The sequence below is a fragment of the Tigriopus californicus genome, chromosome 6, assembly GCF_007210705.1.
Source record: "Tigriopus californicus strain San Diego chromosome 6, Tcal_SD_v2.1, whole genome shotgun sequence".
Lineage (NCBI taxonomy): Eukaryota > Metazoa > Arthropoda > Copepoda > Harpacticoida > Harpacticidae > Tigriopus > Tigriopus californicus.
Window position 1 is genome coordinate 11,912,814 of NC_081445.1, and position 17,554 is coordinate 11,930,367.

General features: G+C 40.9%; 3 protein-coding genes across 3 annotated transcripts; 1 reads left to right on the forward strand and 2 right to left on the reverse strand.

Annotated features, from left to right (window-relative positions):
* Positions 1 to 126: 126 nt before the first annotated feature.
* LOC131882625 (superoxide dismutase [Cu-Zn]-like) lies at positions 127 to 12,967 on the reverse strand. Its single transcript, XM_059229827.1, has 5 exons — positions 12,799 to 12,967; positions 12,685 to 12,730; positions 11,862 to 12,037; positions 11,666 to 11,791; positions 127 to 313 (listed from the first exon to the last, which is right to left on the reverse strand). Exons 1-5 carry the CDS (start codon positions 12,928 to 12,930, stop codon positions 164 to 166), a joined length of 630 nt encoding a protein of 209 aa, XP_059085810.1. The 5' UTR covers positions 12,931 to 12,967; the 3' UTR covers positions 127 to 163.
* Positions 3,919 to 6,916, forward strand: LOC131882614 (lactoperoxidase-like). Its single transcript, XM_059229807.1, has 5 exons — positions 3,919 to 4,128; positions 4,230 to 4,615; positions 4,807 to 5,164; positions 5,254 to 5,457; positions 5,549 to 6,916. Exons 1-5 carry the CDS (start codon positions 3,944 to 3,946, stop codon positions 6,705 to 6,707), a joined length of 2,292 nt encoding a protein of 763 aa, XP_059085790.1. The 5' UTR covers positions 3,919 to 3,943; the 3' UTR covers positions 6,708 to 6,916.
* Positions 12,968 to 13,094: 127 nt separating the features above from the next.
* On the reverse strand, positions 13,095 to 17,016 carry LOC131882623 (tropomyosin Cha f 1.0101-like). Its single transcript, XM_059229824.1, has 4 exons — positions 16,282 to 17,016; positions 15,713 to 16,210; positions 13,345 to 13,463; positions 13,095 to 13,277 (listed from the first exon to the last, which is right to left on the reverse strand). Exons 1-4 carry the CDS (start codon positions 16,405 to 16,407, stop codon positions 13,160 to 13,162), a joined length of 861 nt encoding a protein of 286 aa, XP_059085807.1. The 5' UTR covers positions 16,408 to 17,016; the 3' UTR covers positions 13,095 to 13,159.
* Positions 17,017 to 17,554: the final 538 nt, after the last annotated feature.

Consider the following 17,554-nt stretch of genomic DNA (forward strand, 5'->3'; position numbering starts at 1 on the left):
AGAGCTAAATCTGTTTATGTAGGCCTAACACTTTTTCCCATGACCTCTGATGCCGCGGCCCGAGCACCAATTGTGCTGATGTAAGCGAAAATGCCCCATGTCTGTTTAATGCCAAGAAATGACCTCAAGAATCCAAGCACTTGTGAATGTGCTGTATGTAATTTTAGTTGAACGAGTAGGTTTTCCAATCATTGAGCTTGATCACACAACAAGCCAATCTTGACCCAGCATTCCCAGTTCGTAAGGAGTCCTTTGTTTCACCGCGGCCTAAATCGTCGCGTTTGGCATGAAGCACAATGGCCTTGCCTAAAACCTGCAAAGATATATACTTTTGTGATGTTTAGGTTTATTTCATTAATTTGTTTTCAGTTTCAAATGGTTTAGTCTAATTAACATCATCCATGCAGTATTTGTAGTGATAGTGTCATTAATTGGTTTCGGGTTGGTGAGTCGTGTGTGGGTGTAGTGGAACTTACTAAGTTCCCTTGAAAAAATTGGGGAGAGGAACTTTATCTCATGATAGCAAACTGCATATACCCGCATGCCAAATCTCTTAACTCAACGAGTTAGGTGGTATTATTGGTTAAGTTCATTGGACCGGATATGGCCTGCAAAAAATAAGTTTTTCTGCAATAGTAGTGGCTGTAATTTCAGCATTGAAAATATGTCAAAATATTTCGAAGCCAACTATCATTGGCCTTTATTCGCCTACGATATTTAAACAAATTTTCTCGATTATTTTTGTTCCATCCGAAAGTTGAGCTAATTTTGAATTTCCAAGATCGACCTGATTCAACAACAATGGGATAACTGGCCTTTGAAAATAATTGATTGTTGGATCTCTCCCTTCTGTCACTGACAAGGAAACGGTTCAAGGTGCCTGTAAGAGTCAAAAGTTGATGCAACACACTTGTTCGAAATCAAATTCTGTTGCTCTCTCATATATTATTGAATAAATGGCGTTTCTGAATCAAAAGGCTGATAAGAAACGAAACCTCGAACTATAACATTGAAAAAGAATCCCATTGCGTGCAATTCCCCACTGACAAATCAGGGAAGACGACACCAGACTTATTTTCTATCCAAGTATCACCTAATCAACAATGCCCACGTATTCCCTACGAATATGAGGGGGAAGCAAAATGTACAATGAGGTGGCCCCTCATTGTTCGAACTAGCCTGGATTCCCCTGGACTTCGAAGAAACAAAGTCAAGTCATGTCGTCGTGCTCCTACCTAACGCCATGGCTTAAAAAGCACAAAATCAAGCCCCCAAAAGTTTCACCGACATTGCAGATCCTTGATGTGCCTCTTTACGATAATGTGTCCTTAATAGATGGTGTGACCCCAATAGTTTGGTGTGCCACTGTATAGCTTGCAATAAAATGTATAGCTTGCAATTTTAATATTCTAATAAAAAACAAAAAAAAATTGCCCGGCGCTTTCTAGTGCTCGTATTAATCGTCAGCCAATTACGACTCCTCATAAGCCAGTTCTACACCCTTTTGGCGTGCCTCGAACTTTAGACCTTGCCTGTGATGACAAGAAGGCCAATCAATTCTAGAGTAATTCAGGAGTTAAGGTTGAATCCGAAGGCATTTTTCTCTTATGTAAACTCTAAGAGAAAGATGAAACACCCTGTAAGGCCCTTTGAGGTCAATGGGGAAGCCATAGACAATGTATAGTCTATGGCAAACATACTTGGAGATCAGTTCTCTAGTGTGTTTTCAACTCCAAAGAGTTTAGGAGCAACAGCCCATTGCTCTATTGATGAGTTTGTTGGGACTGGCAAGGCTTGTCAAGTTGAGCGTTTAGATGATCTTATAGTGACAGATCAAGATGCTTTAGCAGCCATCGGGGATTTGAGGCCTTCAAGTGCTCCCGGTCCTGATGGTGTGACATCTAATTTTCTGATGAGATGCTCACAGGTTCTTGCTCCTGTTTTCTCGTACTTGATGCGTTGCATCTTGGACCAGGGCAAGTTCCCCTTCTCTGAAGGTAGCTCATGTTGTTCCAATTTTCAATGAGGGAGATAGCTCGCTCCCCAGTAATTATAGGCCGATTTCTCTCTCTTCGAATATTGCGAAGGTGTTTGAGAACATCATGAAGTCCAAACTTGTTGAATTTCTTGATATTCATGAAGTCCTTCCTCCTAGCAAGCATGGGTTCCGAGCACATTTTAGCACGGTTACCCAACTGATTGGGCATAAAGAGCAGGTTATTGAGGAACTAGAGAGCCATGAATCAGTTGATGTGGTTTATATCGACTTTGCCAAGGCCTTTGACAAGGTAGATCATGTTCTTTTAGTTAAGAGGCTCCATGAGATTGGAATCCAAGGCAAGGTTCTCAAATGGTTAAGAAGTTTCCTTTCTGGTCGGAAGCAATTGGTTAAGGTTGAGGGATCCCTTAGTGACATACATGACGTCAAGTCGGGTGTTCGTCAGGGCTCCATTTTGGGTCCGCTCCTTTTCATCATCTTTATTGCTCGGCTTCAGAAGCTTGGTAGTAGTAATGTCAGTATCTCTTACTATGCCGATGATACAAAATTGGTAGTTGGTAGAAATGGTCATAATACCGGTTGTCTGATAGAGGTCCTAGACCAAATCTACTCTTGGGTTGCTGTGAGTAATATGACACTGAATGGAATGAAATTTCGCTCAATGATCTTTAGGTCGACGTCATTAGACACTCCACTATTAGATGATGAAGGTAAGGGCATTCAGCAGGTCTCATCCATGAAGGATTTAGGTGTAGTCCTCCAAAATGATGGAAAGTTCGATGGGCATATCCAGTTGAAAGTTGGTAAAGCTTTTCAAGCATGTGGATAGATTTATCGCACGTTTAAGCCCAGAGATAGTATCACAATGCTAACTCTATACTAATCGATTGTCCAGCCGCATCTTGAATATGCCTCGCCCATTTGGGCTCCAATTAGTTCAGCAGGTTTGCAAAAGCTTGAGCAGGTCCAAAGATGTTTTTCTAGGAAAATTGAGGATATGAAAGAGCTCTCGTATTGGGAGAGGTTAGAAAGGTTGGGATTGTACAATACTCAGAGAAGGTACGAAAGGTATCTGATACTGTACGTTCTCAAAAGCATTCATGAGCTTTGTCCCAACCCAGGATTTAGGGTCAATTGTAGTGACCGTAGGGGCTTAATGTGCGTTTTGAGAGCACCTTCAAGCCCTCGAGAATCCAGACTAGTAAGAACAATGAAGTCCAACTCTCTTCTTTCTCGGGCTCCTTCATTGTTGTATTTGCTGCCCTCAAATATTCGTAGGGCTTATGTAGGCGTTGATCCAGTAGCAGGATCTAAGTCAGACTTGAACAAGTTTTTGACGAATATTCCTGATCAACCTTGTATTCAGGGGTTAGCCAGATCAACCAACACCAATTCGTTGGTCGATCAAATAGTATATATATAAATAAATAAATGAATAAATTTCTAGTCTTGAACTGCTGGGATTCCAATCCCGGCAGCGGTAAGGAAGTCCAAAAAAATGTGGTTCATTTGGACCTTTGAAGACTCCATTATTTATAGTATCAGCCACATGGTACCTCTAAAGGTTTGAAAGATGTTAAATCATCAACCTAGGCTACCTGGAAGCGAAAGTTCCGCCTAAAAAGCGCATTTCAGGCACTTATAGGGGATCTTTCTATCATTAAAGGAACTAACGACTAAGTCTCAAGAATCCAAACATAACACACCTTTTCTCAGCAAGGTAATTCCTTGTTTAGCAGAAGTATAGCCTATTTTCCCAAACGAACCAAAGTTTGAATTTCATCACATAACCAGCTTTTTTAAAACCCTGGTTAAATGATTGTTATGTGGATAATTGCGAGCCTTTTGAAGGGATAATCGCCTCTTTGCATAACCTTTAATGGGGCCTTCTGGCTATATAAAGCCACGGAAGACTGGTGATGTGCATCAAGTCCATCTCTCAACATGGCTTGGAAACAAGTGTGCCTCCTCTTCTTTGGGTTTGCTTTGATTGGACATTCCGTGGGTGTGAGCATCCGTGAGGCCATTGCCAAAGCTGATGCGGAGTTGGCCGCAGAGAAGCGAACCATGGAGGCAGTGCACACGCCAGCCACTCGAGCCAGCCGCAAGGGGAAGAAGTACACACGAGAGTAAGTTCTGCGGGAATGAACCCAAAAGTTGAAGTTATCTCTGCCTCAGGCTAATTGTACTACTACAAGTGCATTAATGCTCCATCTGGTTGGATCCCCAGATCCAAGGCCATGGACGCCCGGAACCGCTTGGTGAAGAGAAGCGCAGACATGTTGAACATTGACAAGTTCATGTCTGAGGATATCCTCATTGCCAGCATTGAAGGCACCATGCATGAGATGTTCAACTCTGGTGGTGTTCCTGGAGGCATGGCTCATTCTTGCCCTCACCTGCCGTTGGCCAATTTTGCTTGCTCTCCTGAGGCCCAACATCTGAAATGTGACCCTCAAATGCCATATCGCACAATCACTGGGCTGTGCAATAATTTGAAGTATCCACTATTTGGAGCGGCCAGCACGGCGCTCAAGCGACTGATTCCACCCGCATATGCTGATGGACGAGGGCAACCCAGAGGAACTCGCTTCTCATCCTTGGCCAATGATTTCAGTAAGTGCTAGTCCATAGCCGCCGGCACAATTGCTGCTCTGAATAGAGCAGAAGGCCAATGAGTATTGTTGATGCTGGACCAAGCTGATGTGTTACTACGTTCAATGATAGTGATGTGAATGGAAGGATCTAGAATTATCCTCCCAAAGGAGCAATGTTGATGCGGTTGCTGACAGTGGCTCTTGTTCCAGGTCCAAATAGTATCTGGGGCCAAGGTTCAGGCAACTGCTTTTCCCATCCGGCATCACTCTTGCCCAATCCCAGATTGGTGAGCACAAATTTCCATCCAGATGCCGACAAGCCAACCAATGAGCTCACCCACATGTTCACCCAATTGGCTCAATACGTGGATCATGATATATCAATTTCTCCCGAAATCGAGGCTGAGGAGTGTTGTGAACATTTCACGGATGAAGAATGCTTCCCCATCTTTGTACCCCTTAGCGACACCTTTTTTGGAGTGGACGTGAGCCGAACGCCGCCTCTCTTTGGCCGAGCCTTGCCTCTTGAGCAATTGGATCGCTCTGTCTTGTCAGCAGAAGCCTGGAGGTAATCATGATTTTGCCTGCCCATGGGTATTTGTGATCCAAGCAACTGTATTATTTGGTACACTTCTGAGGGGTTGGATGCCTTTTCAGGAGTATGGTCCAAAACGTTACCCAAATGAGAAGCCAAAGCGGCGAGGAGGCTGGGTCATCTGAGCACCCTGCCACAAATGGCGAGGTCACATGCTTGGAACTTACTCGATCCACAGCCTTTTGCGAGGGGTCGGCAGATCATCAGGGTCCTCGAGAGCAAATGAACGCCGTCACAGCTTTCATTGATGCCTCCCATGTGTATGGGTAAGCAACAACCATACATTGGTTCCAGACTCAAACGTCCTTTCCATTTTCACTGAGGATGTGGACTACCACTAAAATACCATTTCCTCAGATCTTCCACTGAATTGGCGTCCTTGCTGAGAGACGATTGTGATGGTCTCTTGAAAGTGACCAAGACTGAGACTGGAAAAGAGTTGCTCCCCAAGCTGGAGTTTGACGAAGAGCTCCAATTCTTGGCCGGGGACAGCCGAGCGACTGAGATGGGAGCACTTGCAGGCATGCACACCATTTTTGTCCGAGAGCACAATCGCATTGCCAGAGGGCTGAAGGATCTCCGACCCCATTGGGATGATGAGACCCTGTACCATAACGCTCGTCGGATTCTCACCGCCGAGTGGCAAAACGTTGTGTTTGGCGAATTTCTCAGCGCCATGCTGGGCGATTCTGTGGTGGACTACAAGGATCTTGGGACTGCAGGTGACTCCATATACGACCCAAATGTGGATGCCACCGTGGCCAATGGATTCTCTACGGCTGCTTTCCGTTTTGGTCACACTATGATTGAGGGTCTCATCACAATCTTCTCATTGAACAGCCCTCCTGCTGAAATTGATACACTCATGGTAAAGGATACATTCTTTGATCTCACCCAGTACCTGGCCGACGACGGATTGGGCATGGAGCGGCTTTTGAATGGCTTGATGAACCAAGAGGCCCAGGCTTATGACCGCTTTTTGGCCGATGATGTCACCAATTTCCTGTTCTCAAACAATAACGGTGGCATTGGACAAGATCTTGTGGCTAGGAACATTCAACGGGGACGAGATCACGGTATTCCAGGATACAATGAATGGAGAGCATTCTGTAATCTCCCTAAAGCGTGCTCGTGGAATAACCGGCCTGCCGAGATCTCTCAAGACAATTGGGACCAGCTTCGAGACACCTATGTCAATCCGGGTGACATTGATCTTTTTGTTGGAGGCCTGGCTGAAGAGTCCTTTGAGGACGGGGTTCTGGGTCGAACATTTAGCTGCATTATAGGAGATCAGTTCAAACGATTGAAGTTTGGCGATCGTTTCTTTTTCACCAACAATGCTGGACCGCACCCATTTGATCACGCCCAACAAGATATGTTGAGGAAAAGGAACCTGGCCGACATATTTTGCGACAACACCGACATCCAAGTCCTGCCTAAAATGGCCTTGAAACGGAATTCTCCTTCTTTGAGGTGTGAGGATGCGTTCCAATTGGATTTGGAGAGATTTGTCTAGGAGAGCAAGCCCAACTTGCCTAAAATGTTTGATACTGATGATGAGGACGAGGAAGAAAAAAGAAGACGGAACCTGCTCTTTCATGTTGCCCATTGTTCGTGTGCCTTGACTTTTGAGAACTATTTTGACACATCAATTCTTGTGAATACCCTTATTTGTGAAAAAAGCAGGGCTGAATCTATTATGAATAAATCCATTTAGCATTTGAATTTTGAATTTGAACTTAACTTTGCTAATCAGTTGTAAAATAATTCAAAACTTCACAACCTCAAGTTAGTCTTGAAAAGTACAGAAAATTCTAGGAAAAAGTAGGGGAGCTTTCAATTTTTTTTCCTTTTGCGGATGGAATTCCCAGCAGCTCAAGACGGAAAAAGTAATCATTTTATTTAACTTCATAATCATACAATATCTGATCCACCAACGATTTAGAGTTGGCAGATCTGGCTAGTCCTTGAATGTAGGGTTGATCAAGAGTTTGAGTCAAGAAATGGTCCAAGTCTGACTTAAAGGAGGAGTACTACTGGATCATAGAATATGCACTGGATCAACACTTACGTACGTACTCATTGGAATATTTGAGGGGAGCAAGTTAAACAATGAAAGAGACCAAGAAAGAAGAAAGATGGACTTTTGTTGTTGTAACTAGTCTGAATTCGCGAGTGCTTGAACGTGTTCTCAAAACGCACGTTTAGCCTCTACGGTCACTACAATTGACCCTAAACCTTGGGTTGGGACAAAGCATAAGGATGCCTTTGAAAACGTACAGTGTCAGATACCTCTCATACCCTCAATGAGCACTGTACAGTTCCAACTTCTTTAATCTCTCCTCACAATACGACAGCTCTCTCATTCCCTCTATTTTCCTAGTAACACATCTTTAGACTTATTCAACCTTTTGCAAGCCTGCTGAACTCATTGGAGCCCAAATGGGTGATGCATATTCAAGATGTGGCTAAACCATCGACTTGTACAGAGTTATGGTCCAGTTACACGACACAAATTTTATCACATTAATTCGACGAAGTAGCGATTCATACAACACGGACCAACCATCTTGTTGTTCATACTTCCAAAGAACTTTTCATCGCAGCCTATTTTTGATCTCGATGGAGTGTTCAGTGATTAAAAATACTGGCAAAAGCGAGAGCCGGAGGAGTGCAAGAACGAGTGAAAAACGGAACGAATAGTGTAAAAAGGAGGGGCCCTAAGATGGAGCCCTGGGGAACACCCTGATTAGACATCACGTTCGTCACTAAGGAATATCTCGACCTCAACAATTTGCTTCCTATTTTGATTGAAGCTCCTTATCCAATTTAGGATCTTGCCTTGGATCCCATTGTCATGAAGTCTATTAAGCCAAAGGCCATGACCTATTTTATCAAAGACTTTGACAAAATCATGATAGACAACATCAACTGACTTGTGCCTTTCCAGTCACTCAATGACCTGCTCTAAATGCGTAATCAGTTGGGTAACCGTGCTAAAATGTGCTCGGAACTCGTGCTGGCTAGGAGGAAGGACATCATGGACTTCTAGAAATTCCACAAGTTTGAACTTCATGATCTTTTCAAATATCTTCGCAATATTTGAAGTGAGAGAATTTGGCCTTTAGTTACTGGGGAGCGAGTTATATCTTTCCCCTTTGAAAGTTGGAACAACATGAGCTAGCTTCAGAGAAGAGGGGAACTTCCCTGATCCAAGATAGAACGCATCAAGTATGAGATAACAGGAGCAAGAACCTGTGAGCATCTCATCAGAAACTGAGATGTAACACCATCAGGACCAGGAGAACTTGAAAGCCTTAATGCCTGACGACCGCTAAAGCATCTTGATCTGTAACTATGAGATCATCAAATTGCTCAATGTGACTAACTCAAATTGCTCAATGTGACTAACAACATCAATCTCAACAGACTCGTCATTAGAGCAATGTGCTGTTGTTCTTAAACAATTTGGAGTTGAAAACACACTAGAGGACTGATATCCACCTAAGTATGTTGGCCATAGACCCTACATTGTCTATGGCTTCCCCATTGAACTCAAAAGGCCCTACAGGGTGTTTCTTCTTTCTCTTGGAGTTTGCATAAGGGAAAAAAGCCTTCAAATTCGACCTGACCTCCTGGACCACTCTGCTCTCCTTCTTCAACTGATTATTTTCAATGGAGGCCTTAATCCTACTTTGCATCAAATCTAATTTTCTTCGAAGGCTACTCACAACTTCTGGATTTAAATTTCTACGGAGACTTTTTGCTAGTTTCAACTCTTTTTGAACAAATTCTTCCTATACTTCGGAATTTTAGACTGTGCCCCTCCTTGTTGAACACATTCAGAGATTGCTAGAGTGGAACAGACGTCCTCAAAAACTAGAATCGTTTTGTCTAAGGCTACATCTATTGACGATTCCTTTTTCAGTATTGAAATAAGATCATGCTCCCCTAACCTTTCCATAATCAACTGCCAATGTTCATTTTCGAACTTGAACTTGGCCAGACCGACCTTATTGGCCGGTCTTACTCTAGAGCACGCCGGCTTTTGAGTAATGGTCGACCCTATCTGGAGAACATGATGATCTGACAGATTACTAAGCGTCACATAAACGTACTGGATCAGATCATATGAAAAAAAACAAGTTGAGAACCCTTTAGGGACTGCTTGTTTCATAATGAGACATCTCGCGGCAAAAAAGAGAAGACAGCGTTAGTAAACCCTGTGCTAACGTTTGTTCTTGCGTCGTTGTAAAGATAGAGAATTAACAACCCTAGGCAACAATTGATGTTAATGCGTTAACAGTGCTGGTTTCCAACTCTGCAAGCTTTATCCTGAACAAGTTATCAAACAACAAATCGTGGTAAATTTGAATGAGACATTCAGCAACATCAAAAATAACTGGATTATTGATACCATCAAATAAATAATCGCAGAAGGATGCTACTAGAGTTGTTTTCTTTTCAATGATGTCACATTCAATTCAGTTATTTGTGTGGCGGCTTTACTGTTAACTGCTAAATCAGAACTCTCATCACTCAAGATACTGAAACTATTCAACTGCTTCTGGTGAAATATAGAAATAATTTTTTCTTAAAAAAAAGCAAAATATAAAAAAAACAGCCCCAATAGCCAAGCAAATAAAAATATTTGATTCACAGATATTATAAATTGCTATTGTTTTGTAATCAATAGTAAGTGTAAAATTTGGGACTCTGTGCACCACTGAGTTTATTCGATTAATTTTCAATTGAGCCAAAACAGTGTGACTAAATAATCAAGTTTACAATACTAAATCTAATGAATTTGTCAACTATCAATAACTTACGGAAGTTAAATGGCCAGTTGTGCTGAAAAGAGGCTGTACTAAATGGATTATATGCTTTGCACTTCTATTTTGATGTACATGTGTCACAAAATCTCAAATTGGGTGTTGTAAACTTTACTAAAGCCAATATTGCAACGTCTTAAAATGCATCCTCCTCCCAAAGGTCTAAATTTCAGATGCCACCAATTGTTAAAATTCTTTTATACATTTTTTTTGAAGACGAGTTAGAAAAAAGAGTGCTTTTCATATTTTGCACTTTCAATTGTTCTATCTTGCCAAACCTCATGGTTCTTCCCTACCATGAACCTCTGGAATATGGACGGGGATGGTAAGGTTGAAAATTAGCCACTTCAATTCGAGTCAATGAATTAAATTCTTCTTCAAATAAGGCTGGCCCCAGATCCCTGCGATTGCGTATTTGAAATGTCAGCTCAATCAAACGACTGGGTCAAAAGTTATGCCCTCTCAAAGTGCAGTACATAACAGAGCACAGAATGAATGACTTGGCCCTCTTCTGGTAATCAATTACCACAAGAGGGCTAGTTCCTTCATTCATTGAAGAGCTTTGTAGTGTCTTTTAAGACGGCATAACTTTTGATCCAGTCGCTCGATCAAGCTGAAAATTGAAATGAGTAATTGCTGTTGCCTGGGATCATTCTCATTTGAAGAAGAACATAATGCGTTAACTTAATCGCGAAAAGCTAATTCCCAAACCAAGCGTCCCCGTCCATATTCCAGTTGTTCATGTCCCTACTAACGCTCTTTTGCCTTTTTAGGCCGCTAGAGTTTACTTAACTCCTACCTCGCAGTCCCTATTTGCTCTAGTGGCTACACCAACATGCTGGGTGAAGTATTTTATGATTACGGGACTCTCCGACCGTCCTATATTCTATGAACTGTCAGTTGCATAGCGAGTCAATTTTGATTCTGGATCTCACGAATATATTGTCTTTCCTTCTCCCTTCGCCATCATTTATACCGATATTGCACTGGGAGAGATTGCGCAAGATCGCAAACTCCTCCAGCTTTTCGAACGACTGAGATGTACCCATCTGGACTAGCCTCGCACTCTACGACACTAGCCGGAAAATTGAAGTCCCCTACAAAGAAAACCTTTCAGCACACTGACCGGAAGTCTTTCAACTACTTCGCTTTCATAAATAACAGACGTCATTTAGTAAGTAATTGTTTGGGCCGAAATGGTCTGGTATATTGTTGCAGCTGTATTCTAAGGCCTATGTCTTCAGTTATTTTGGTGACGTGGCGAGATTTTTTTTAATCCAAAATCAACCTAATAGCATCCAAAAATCTTCATTGGCCAAAATCGACCCCCCCCCAAAAAAAATATATTACTCTAAAAATTGGGTAAAATTGGCAAGTGTATTTTAAGTGGCAAGACTTTTACTCCAAAATCAGCAAAATATCATACAAAAATTGAATGTAATGCTAAACCTCCCCTCCCCCCCAAAAAAATATTTATCCTGAATATAGGGAAATCTTTAAAATGAATTTTATATAAAAAGAAGAAAAAATGAGACCCAAAACTTTTTATCCGAATAGTTTTCCCCAAAACATACTTTCATGTAAGCAATGATGATTCAGCATGCTACTAAATAAAATCGTAATAGTTTCGCCGCTACAATACCGAGTATTTTCCTGAGAGGGACGCCTGAGTGTCTTGAACATTGACATATATCTTCCCATGATTGGACTGAACATTCCCCAGATCTCCAATATGTCTGATTTTATCCTTGGGTCCACCATGTTGGGTCTAACACCAATCAAGGTTCCTTTTTAAAACCACTGCCCACATATCAAAATGACAGCTTGAATTGACCTACCCCTCGAGGATTGAAATGACCTCCTGCATCAAGACAACGACTCCCCACTTTGCCATGTTCATGAATGTGAAACCCATGTAGATTGGGTGCTTCATCATGAGGAAGTCCGTAAATGACACCGTCGATGAACAACTTTCCTCCCACTTCTCTCAAGTGAAGTGTACTGATGATGTTGCCTTCGAAATAGTTGAGATTAAAATGAAGCAAGTGCAATTCCCTCGAGAAAGTTGCTTTCATTGCGTGCCCTATCATTCATAGTTCCTTTATTGTGATTGCTCTTGGGTATTAGCAAGTCGTTAATTCCTTTGGCAAATTTGGAAGTAAGTGATTGCGGTAGAGGGTCAACGTTCGTTTTTTTTGTACTTAAAAAGAGCAAAAGACCCGAACTGGAAATCGTGATAGAAAAAATAATCTTGATGTATAGGCTTCTTACGGTACAAGAAAAATGATTTAAATTCTTCACTTCAGAGGGCGCTTTTTCAAACAGACTGTATCAAATTTAGATCCAATTGGGACGATTCCATTTCATTGAAATAAAATGCGTTTTAGTTGTTTTTAGCAAATACTATCAAAATCTTATGTATAATTTGTGACCCAGGTAACATAATGTTTGGGAAAAAATGCATTAATGACTTGTCGTGAATAGTTTATCTCTTTCCCATTCCGTTTGGGCTGTTTTACGTTGGAAAAAGGGCTCCTATTGGTGGAAAAAATGAATCTAAACATTTGGCCATTCATTCAGTTGCTATAATGTCAAAAAAGGTACTGCAGGTACCTTCCGCTCAATCATGTGAAAATATGAACATAAAATCAACCCACTTACCCACTCCTGTTCCATCTAAAATGCAGGTGGCCTCCAAGGAATCGTTCTGATTGTATGTCAAAAAGACTGTTCCAAAGTGATTTTGGTTTTATAATGTGCAAGAAGTTATCCTACCGTCTGTTTCAATGGCCGAGCTGTCATGCCTTCATTGGTCCCGAATCCAAACCAATCTAATAATCCATTCGCTTCACAAAGTTGAATCAGTTCAATGAGACTTAGAAGGCTTAAAATTTGACATGCCATCATTTCAACTCCTTGAACGCCGACTTGAAACTCAATTCATATTCAGTGTCTGATGAATTGAAACAATGGAAATTTGAGAAGCCCTCTATTGTATTAGTTAGGTGTCAAACATATTTTTAATTGAAGCTGTTGTGTTGACATTCTAAAACGAATTGCAATTAGCCAAGTGCCATTTAATAATGCATGTATTATTCATATTTTGATTTCCATTCCGTAATAAAGTAATAAATGATCATCCAGTGAAGCTGAGCATGTTTTCGAAGGTGATGTTTAGGTCGTCGCTGATTTGTTTGATTTTCAGCTTCTCGCATAATAGATCCTCCTCAACTTGGTCAATGCGGATGTTTAGCCTGAAAGTTAACAGAGAACCTATCTGTATTTAAATTTAAAAAAAAAATCATTTCATTTGTAACCGACCTCTGGATGTTCATCGTGGCGTTCTCCTCTCGGTTCTCTGCAGACTTTAAGGAATCGTTCAAGCTCTTCATCTGTCCCAAATAAGTTTCCTCTCGTTTCAAAGCCTTTTCTTCTGAGACCTACAAAGTATTCACATCAGTTTATCATCTGAATAAGATTATTTCCGTAGCAGATATATCGTAGCAAGACGTTCTTAGAAAATACATAATTTCGTCTTTCTAGAAATTGCGCAACTTTGACACGCGTAATAAAGCCGTTTTTATAGATAATTTGGTGTTATGGATCGTTCAACCTGTATTTGTAATGTATGTGAAAATTTCAACCTTAGCAGTGTGAACGACTTTCATGGAATCATCATACTTTTTACTCGTTAATTGGCATCTCCCCATGTTTTCACCGTAGTTCATGACTAAGCACGTCTATGGAGTTGATATTTGTGCAAAAATTACATGTTCATATTTTCCATCTTTTTTTATGAACCTTGGCATTGATATGTTAACAAGGTTCAAGTCATACTCTTGCAAGTCAGCAAGCAAATTTCCCGTCAACCTTACGTGTATATTCAAGGGACAGCTATATCTGAAACCTCTATCTAGACTCAGATACAACATCAATATGAAAGTAAATGAAAATTACATATACTGTATCTCGAGACAACATTCCAGTTGAGGTTGTTAGGACATTGAAGCAGGAAAGGAAGATGACGTCACCATCAAATTTTGAGAGGTCACACTTACTTTTGAGGCCTAACAGTTCTTGGTCTGGGGATTAAATTAATGTTCCAATGCATTGATTCATGAAAGATTTTCTTTGCATTTCAATTGAATAAACTGTCATGGTATCAGTCACTAACATACTTCAGAAACACTTTTAAGCCAAAAAAGCTGTGTTTGAGCTTAACTTATCTATGTTAGAATTTTGCCTTAGAAAAGTTTTTTGTCTAATATTGCGCGTTGTATCTTGGTTTGTTAGTACCTCTAGTACCTGTATTGAAGAGTACCCCAGTAACCTCCCAAAATTTATACTGACATCATCAGACAGGTGTTACTTAAAGGAGTCATATTCACATAAAGATGACCTCCGAGAAAAGCGATGCTTTAAATAAAGAAAGTGTGCTTACTTAGAGACCAGGTAGCATATCTTGCTCGAAAATCATAATTTTATAACAAGTAGACAAATTTGGATGACATCTTCAGTGCATTTTAGAGAACAAATTTCTTGCCATGATATGGAAAGCAAATAACCGTTCGTCAAATACATTCTGAAAATTGGCTTCCTCAGCATCATATTGGCTTCTTATATCAGGACAACTCTTCACTGTTTTACTCACACTTGAAAATTTCAATAAATGAATGTACCAATCTAGCCGTAATTCAACTTGCCCTGAGCATGTGTATCACGTAATGCTGTGATAAATCTGCCTGTGCCGCAAACTTTCAAACCAGTACTGCCAAGTTTGATTCCAATTTGGATTTTTGGGTCAGAAAATCCAACCACACTTCCCTTGAAAAAATCCAGTAGGGATCAAACTTGGCAGTACTGGCTTGGAATATTGCGTTGCAGGCAGATTGATCACATCAGTAATATCATGAAAATTGCTGTTGTCAATTGACTGAAGATTGTATCAAGGCATTTTTGGAAGGTTTCATAATCTAAAATTTAGTCTCCTTTGCACCCAACAATTTGATCACCAATAGAGTTAAAGAGGTTTTGTAGAAGCCATGATAATCGATGTTTTAGTTCCAAGCAATTCCAAACAGCCTATGTTTATAATAGTAATAATCCGAGTCCACGAGTTCCAACTCTGTATAATTGGAACATCTAGAGAGTTCATACTTAGGTCAAAGATCCCGTGAACAACTTCATCTAAGATGCGCCCAAGAACAAAGATCAAAGAAACTAGTTCAGGCTGAGGTCCAGAATGCGCTGCATTTCTTGCTTTGCTTTGTCTTGCCTTAAATAGGAGCAGTTCTGATGTTAGACTTGATACAAGTTAATCATTTGCCCTTCAAACAAGGTTTTCTGAGGGCATTTTACCGAGAGTGATGCCTATGTTTCTGCCAGTGGTGAGAAACGACTTCTGCTGTAGAAACACAGATTGAAAGAATACATTTTCCTTGTCACCAAAATGCTTTACAAGTAAACCGAGAATGCTTAAAGGAACAAGTTTTTATAACGTTGAAATAGATATTCCAAGGGTCCCACTTCAACCGATGTGCCCCATTGTTGGAAAGGCACTAACTGCATAACTGCATTGATAATTTCCTTGATCCAAGACACAACGCATTAAGAGAGACAAGACAATTTGGTATACCACTTCGCCTCTATTCAAGTGATTTTTGACCAATGCATGGTTTGAACTTCTCACCTCTAATTGTTGCAAATTCTGACCAACGGCCTGAAGTTCCTCTTCGAGATCAATGATCTTCCTTTCACATGCCTCACAGCGTTCATTGCCCCGAAGGAGTTCCTCCTCCTTCCCATGGAGCTTCCTCGCGATATCGTCGTACTTCCTCTCGGATTCGGCCAAGGTAAACTTGTCCTCCTTGTATTGGTACTCCAACTTGTCGCATTGCTCCTCGCTGGCAGTGTTGAAGTTCTCGAGTTGTTGGCGTTTCTTCACTGCATGATCCGCTCTTTGGGAGTGCTTAGCCAGATCCGTGATCGCATTAGCTAGATGGCGCTCCGATCGATCCACTTCCTCTTCCAGAAGAACCACTCGCCGAGTCAGGGCTCCCACATCACCTTCAGCGTTGCTGAAATGCTTCTCCTTGTCCTCGTACTTAGTGGTCACGTCAAAGAGCTTCTCCGTGCAGGAGTCCAATTGACCTTCCAAGGCTTGCATCTTCTTTTGGATGTTCCTAATCTAAAGGAGTCAATGTTATTTGGTAGAGACCCGAGGGTTGATACTTAGAATGAGCAGAGGATCGTTATTACCTGTTCCTCGGATTTATCAGCAACCTCGTTCACTTGACGGGTTTCGCGCTCGTGCTCTTGAGCTCTAGTGTTGGCCTCATCAGTGGCTTGAGACAAGGATGTCATCTTTTTTTTAATAGAATCCATGTTGGGAAGACGCTCTGATGTGTCCAAGACTTGATGAGATGGGGAGGATGTGGATCCTCGGAAATCCGAGGAAGACTAACAAGATCGATTCTTGTCCATTGATAGTGAGCGTGTGGAAAAATACATTTTGGACGCATTTCTTTCTGTCTGATTACACCCCTTAGAAAAACTAGTGCCCAACTTTTTCACTGAAAATGATTTGAATGAGATGCTTCACAATTTTAAAAGAGACACAGCTAAAATGATTTTAAAAAATTGTCAATATTGTGGGTTCTCCAATTCATACAGTAGCAGGAGAAAAAGATTTTGCAATTGGTGTATGCTACAAAAGTAACAAATTTGAAATGATAGATTTTGCAATTATGGATCAATTGCCCGTTTAAGAGTTAGTCCGCGCAAATAAAACCAGTCATATATGATCATTTGATGGAGCGAACGTTGAATAAAAGTTAATATTCGTAAAAATACTCATTGGTCACCTACTTATATTGTCATATCACATTTTTGCAGTGCTTCAGAAACTTCGAAAAAGCTCTACATTACATGAAATCGATCTGAACGGCAAAGTAGGTCAAGAAAGCTTTGTTTTAAGGCATTAGACTGGCCTGCTTAAACGACTAGAATGATAAAAGTTTTCTTCAAAGCAGGAATCGCAGATTGTACCTTTTTCATATTGGTTGGATTGAAAACCATAATTGACTTGATATATTAGCCAATTGGAAACCGATTTGAGTTTTCACGGCCTTTTCTAATCTCTATGGGGAATATAATCCCCAGTACTATTAAAATGAAAGGTTATAATTTGTCTACTTATTACCTTTCTATTTTATATAATATTTGGTCTAACAACGAGTTTGAGTTGGCAGAACGAGCTGGTCTGCCAAAGCTGGACCGAAGTGGCTTGGTTGGAGTGACTTTTCTCTGACAAGCCCTCTAGTTCGAACTAACCTGGATTCTTGAGGGCTTGATGTATGCTTTTAAAAACTTACTCTATCAGATACCTTTCGTACCTTCTCTGAACACTGTACAGTCCCACCCTTTGTAGTCATAAACTTTCAGACAGTACCTGTTTGGTCGATCCGGGCAAACCATTCATAACATCCTCCAAATATTCAGGTCCACGTGAAAATACCCTTTTTCTCTCATG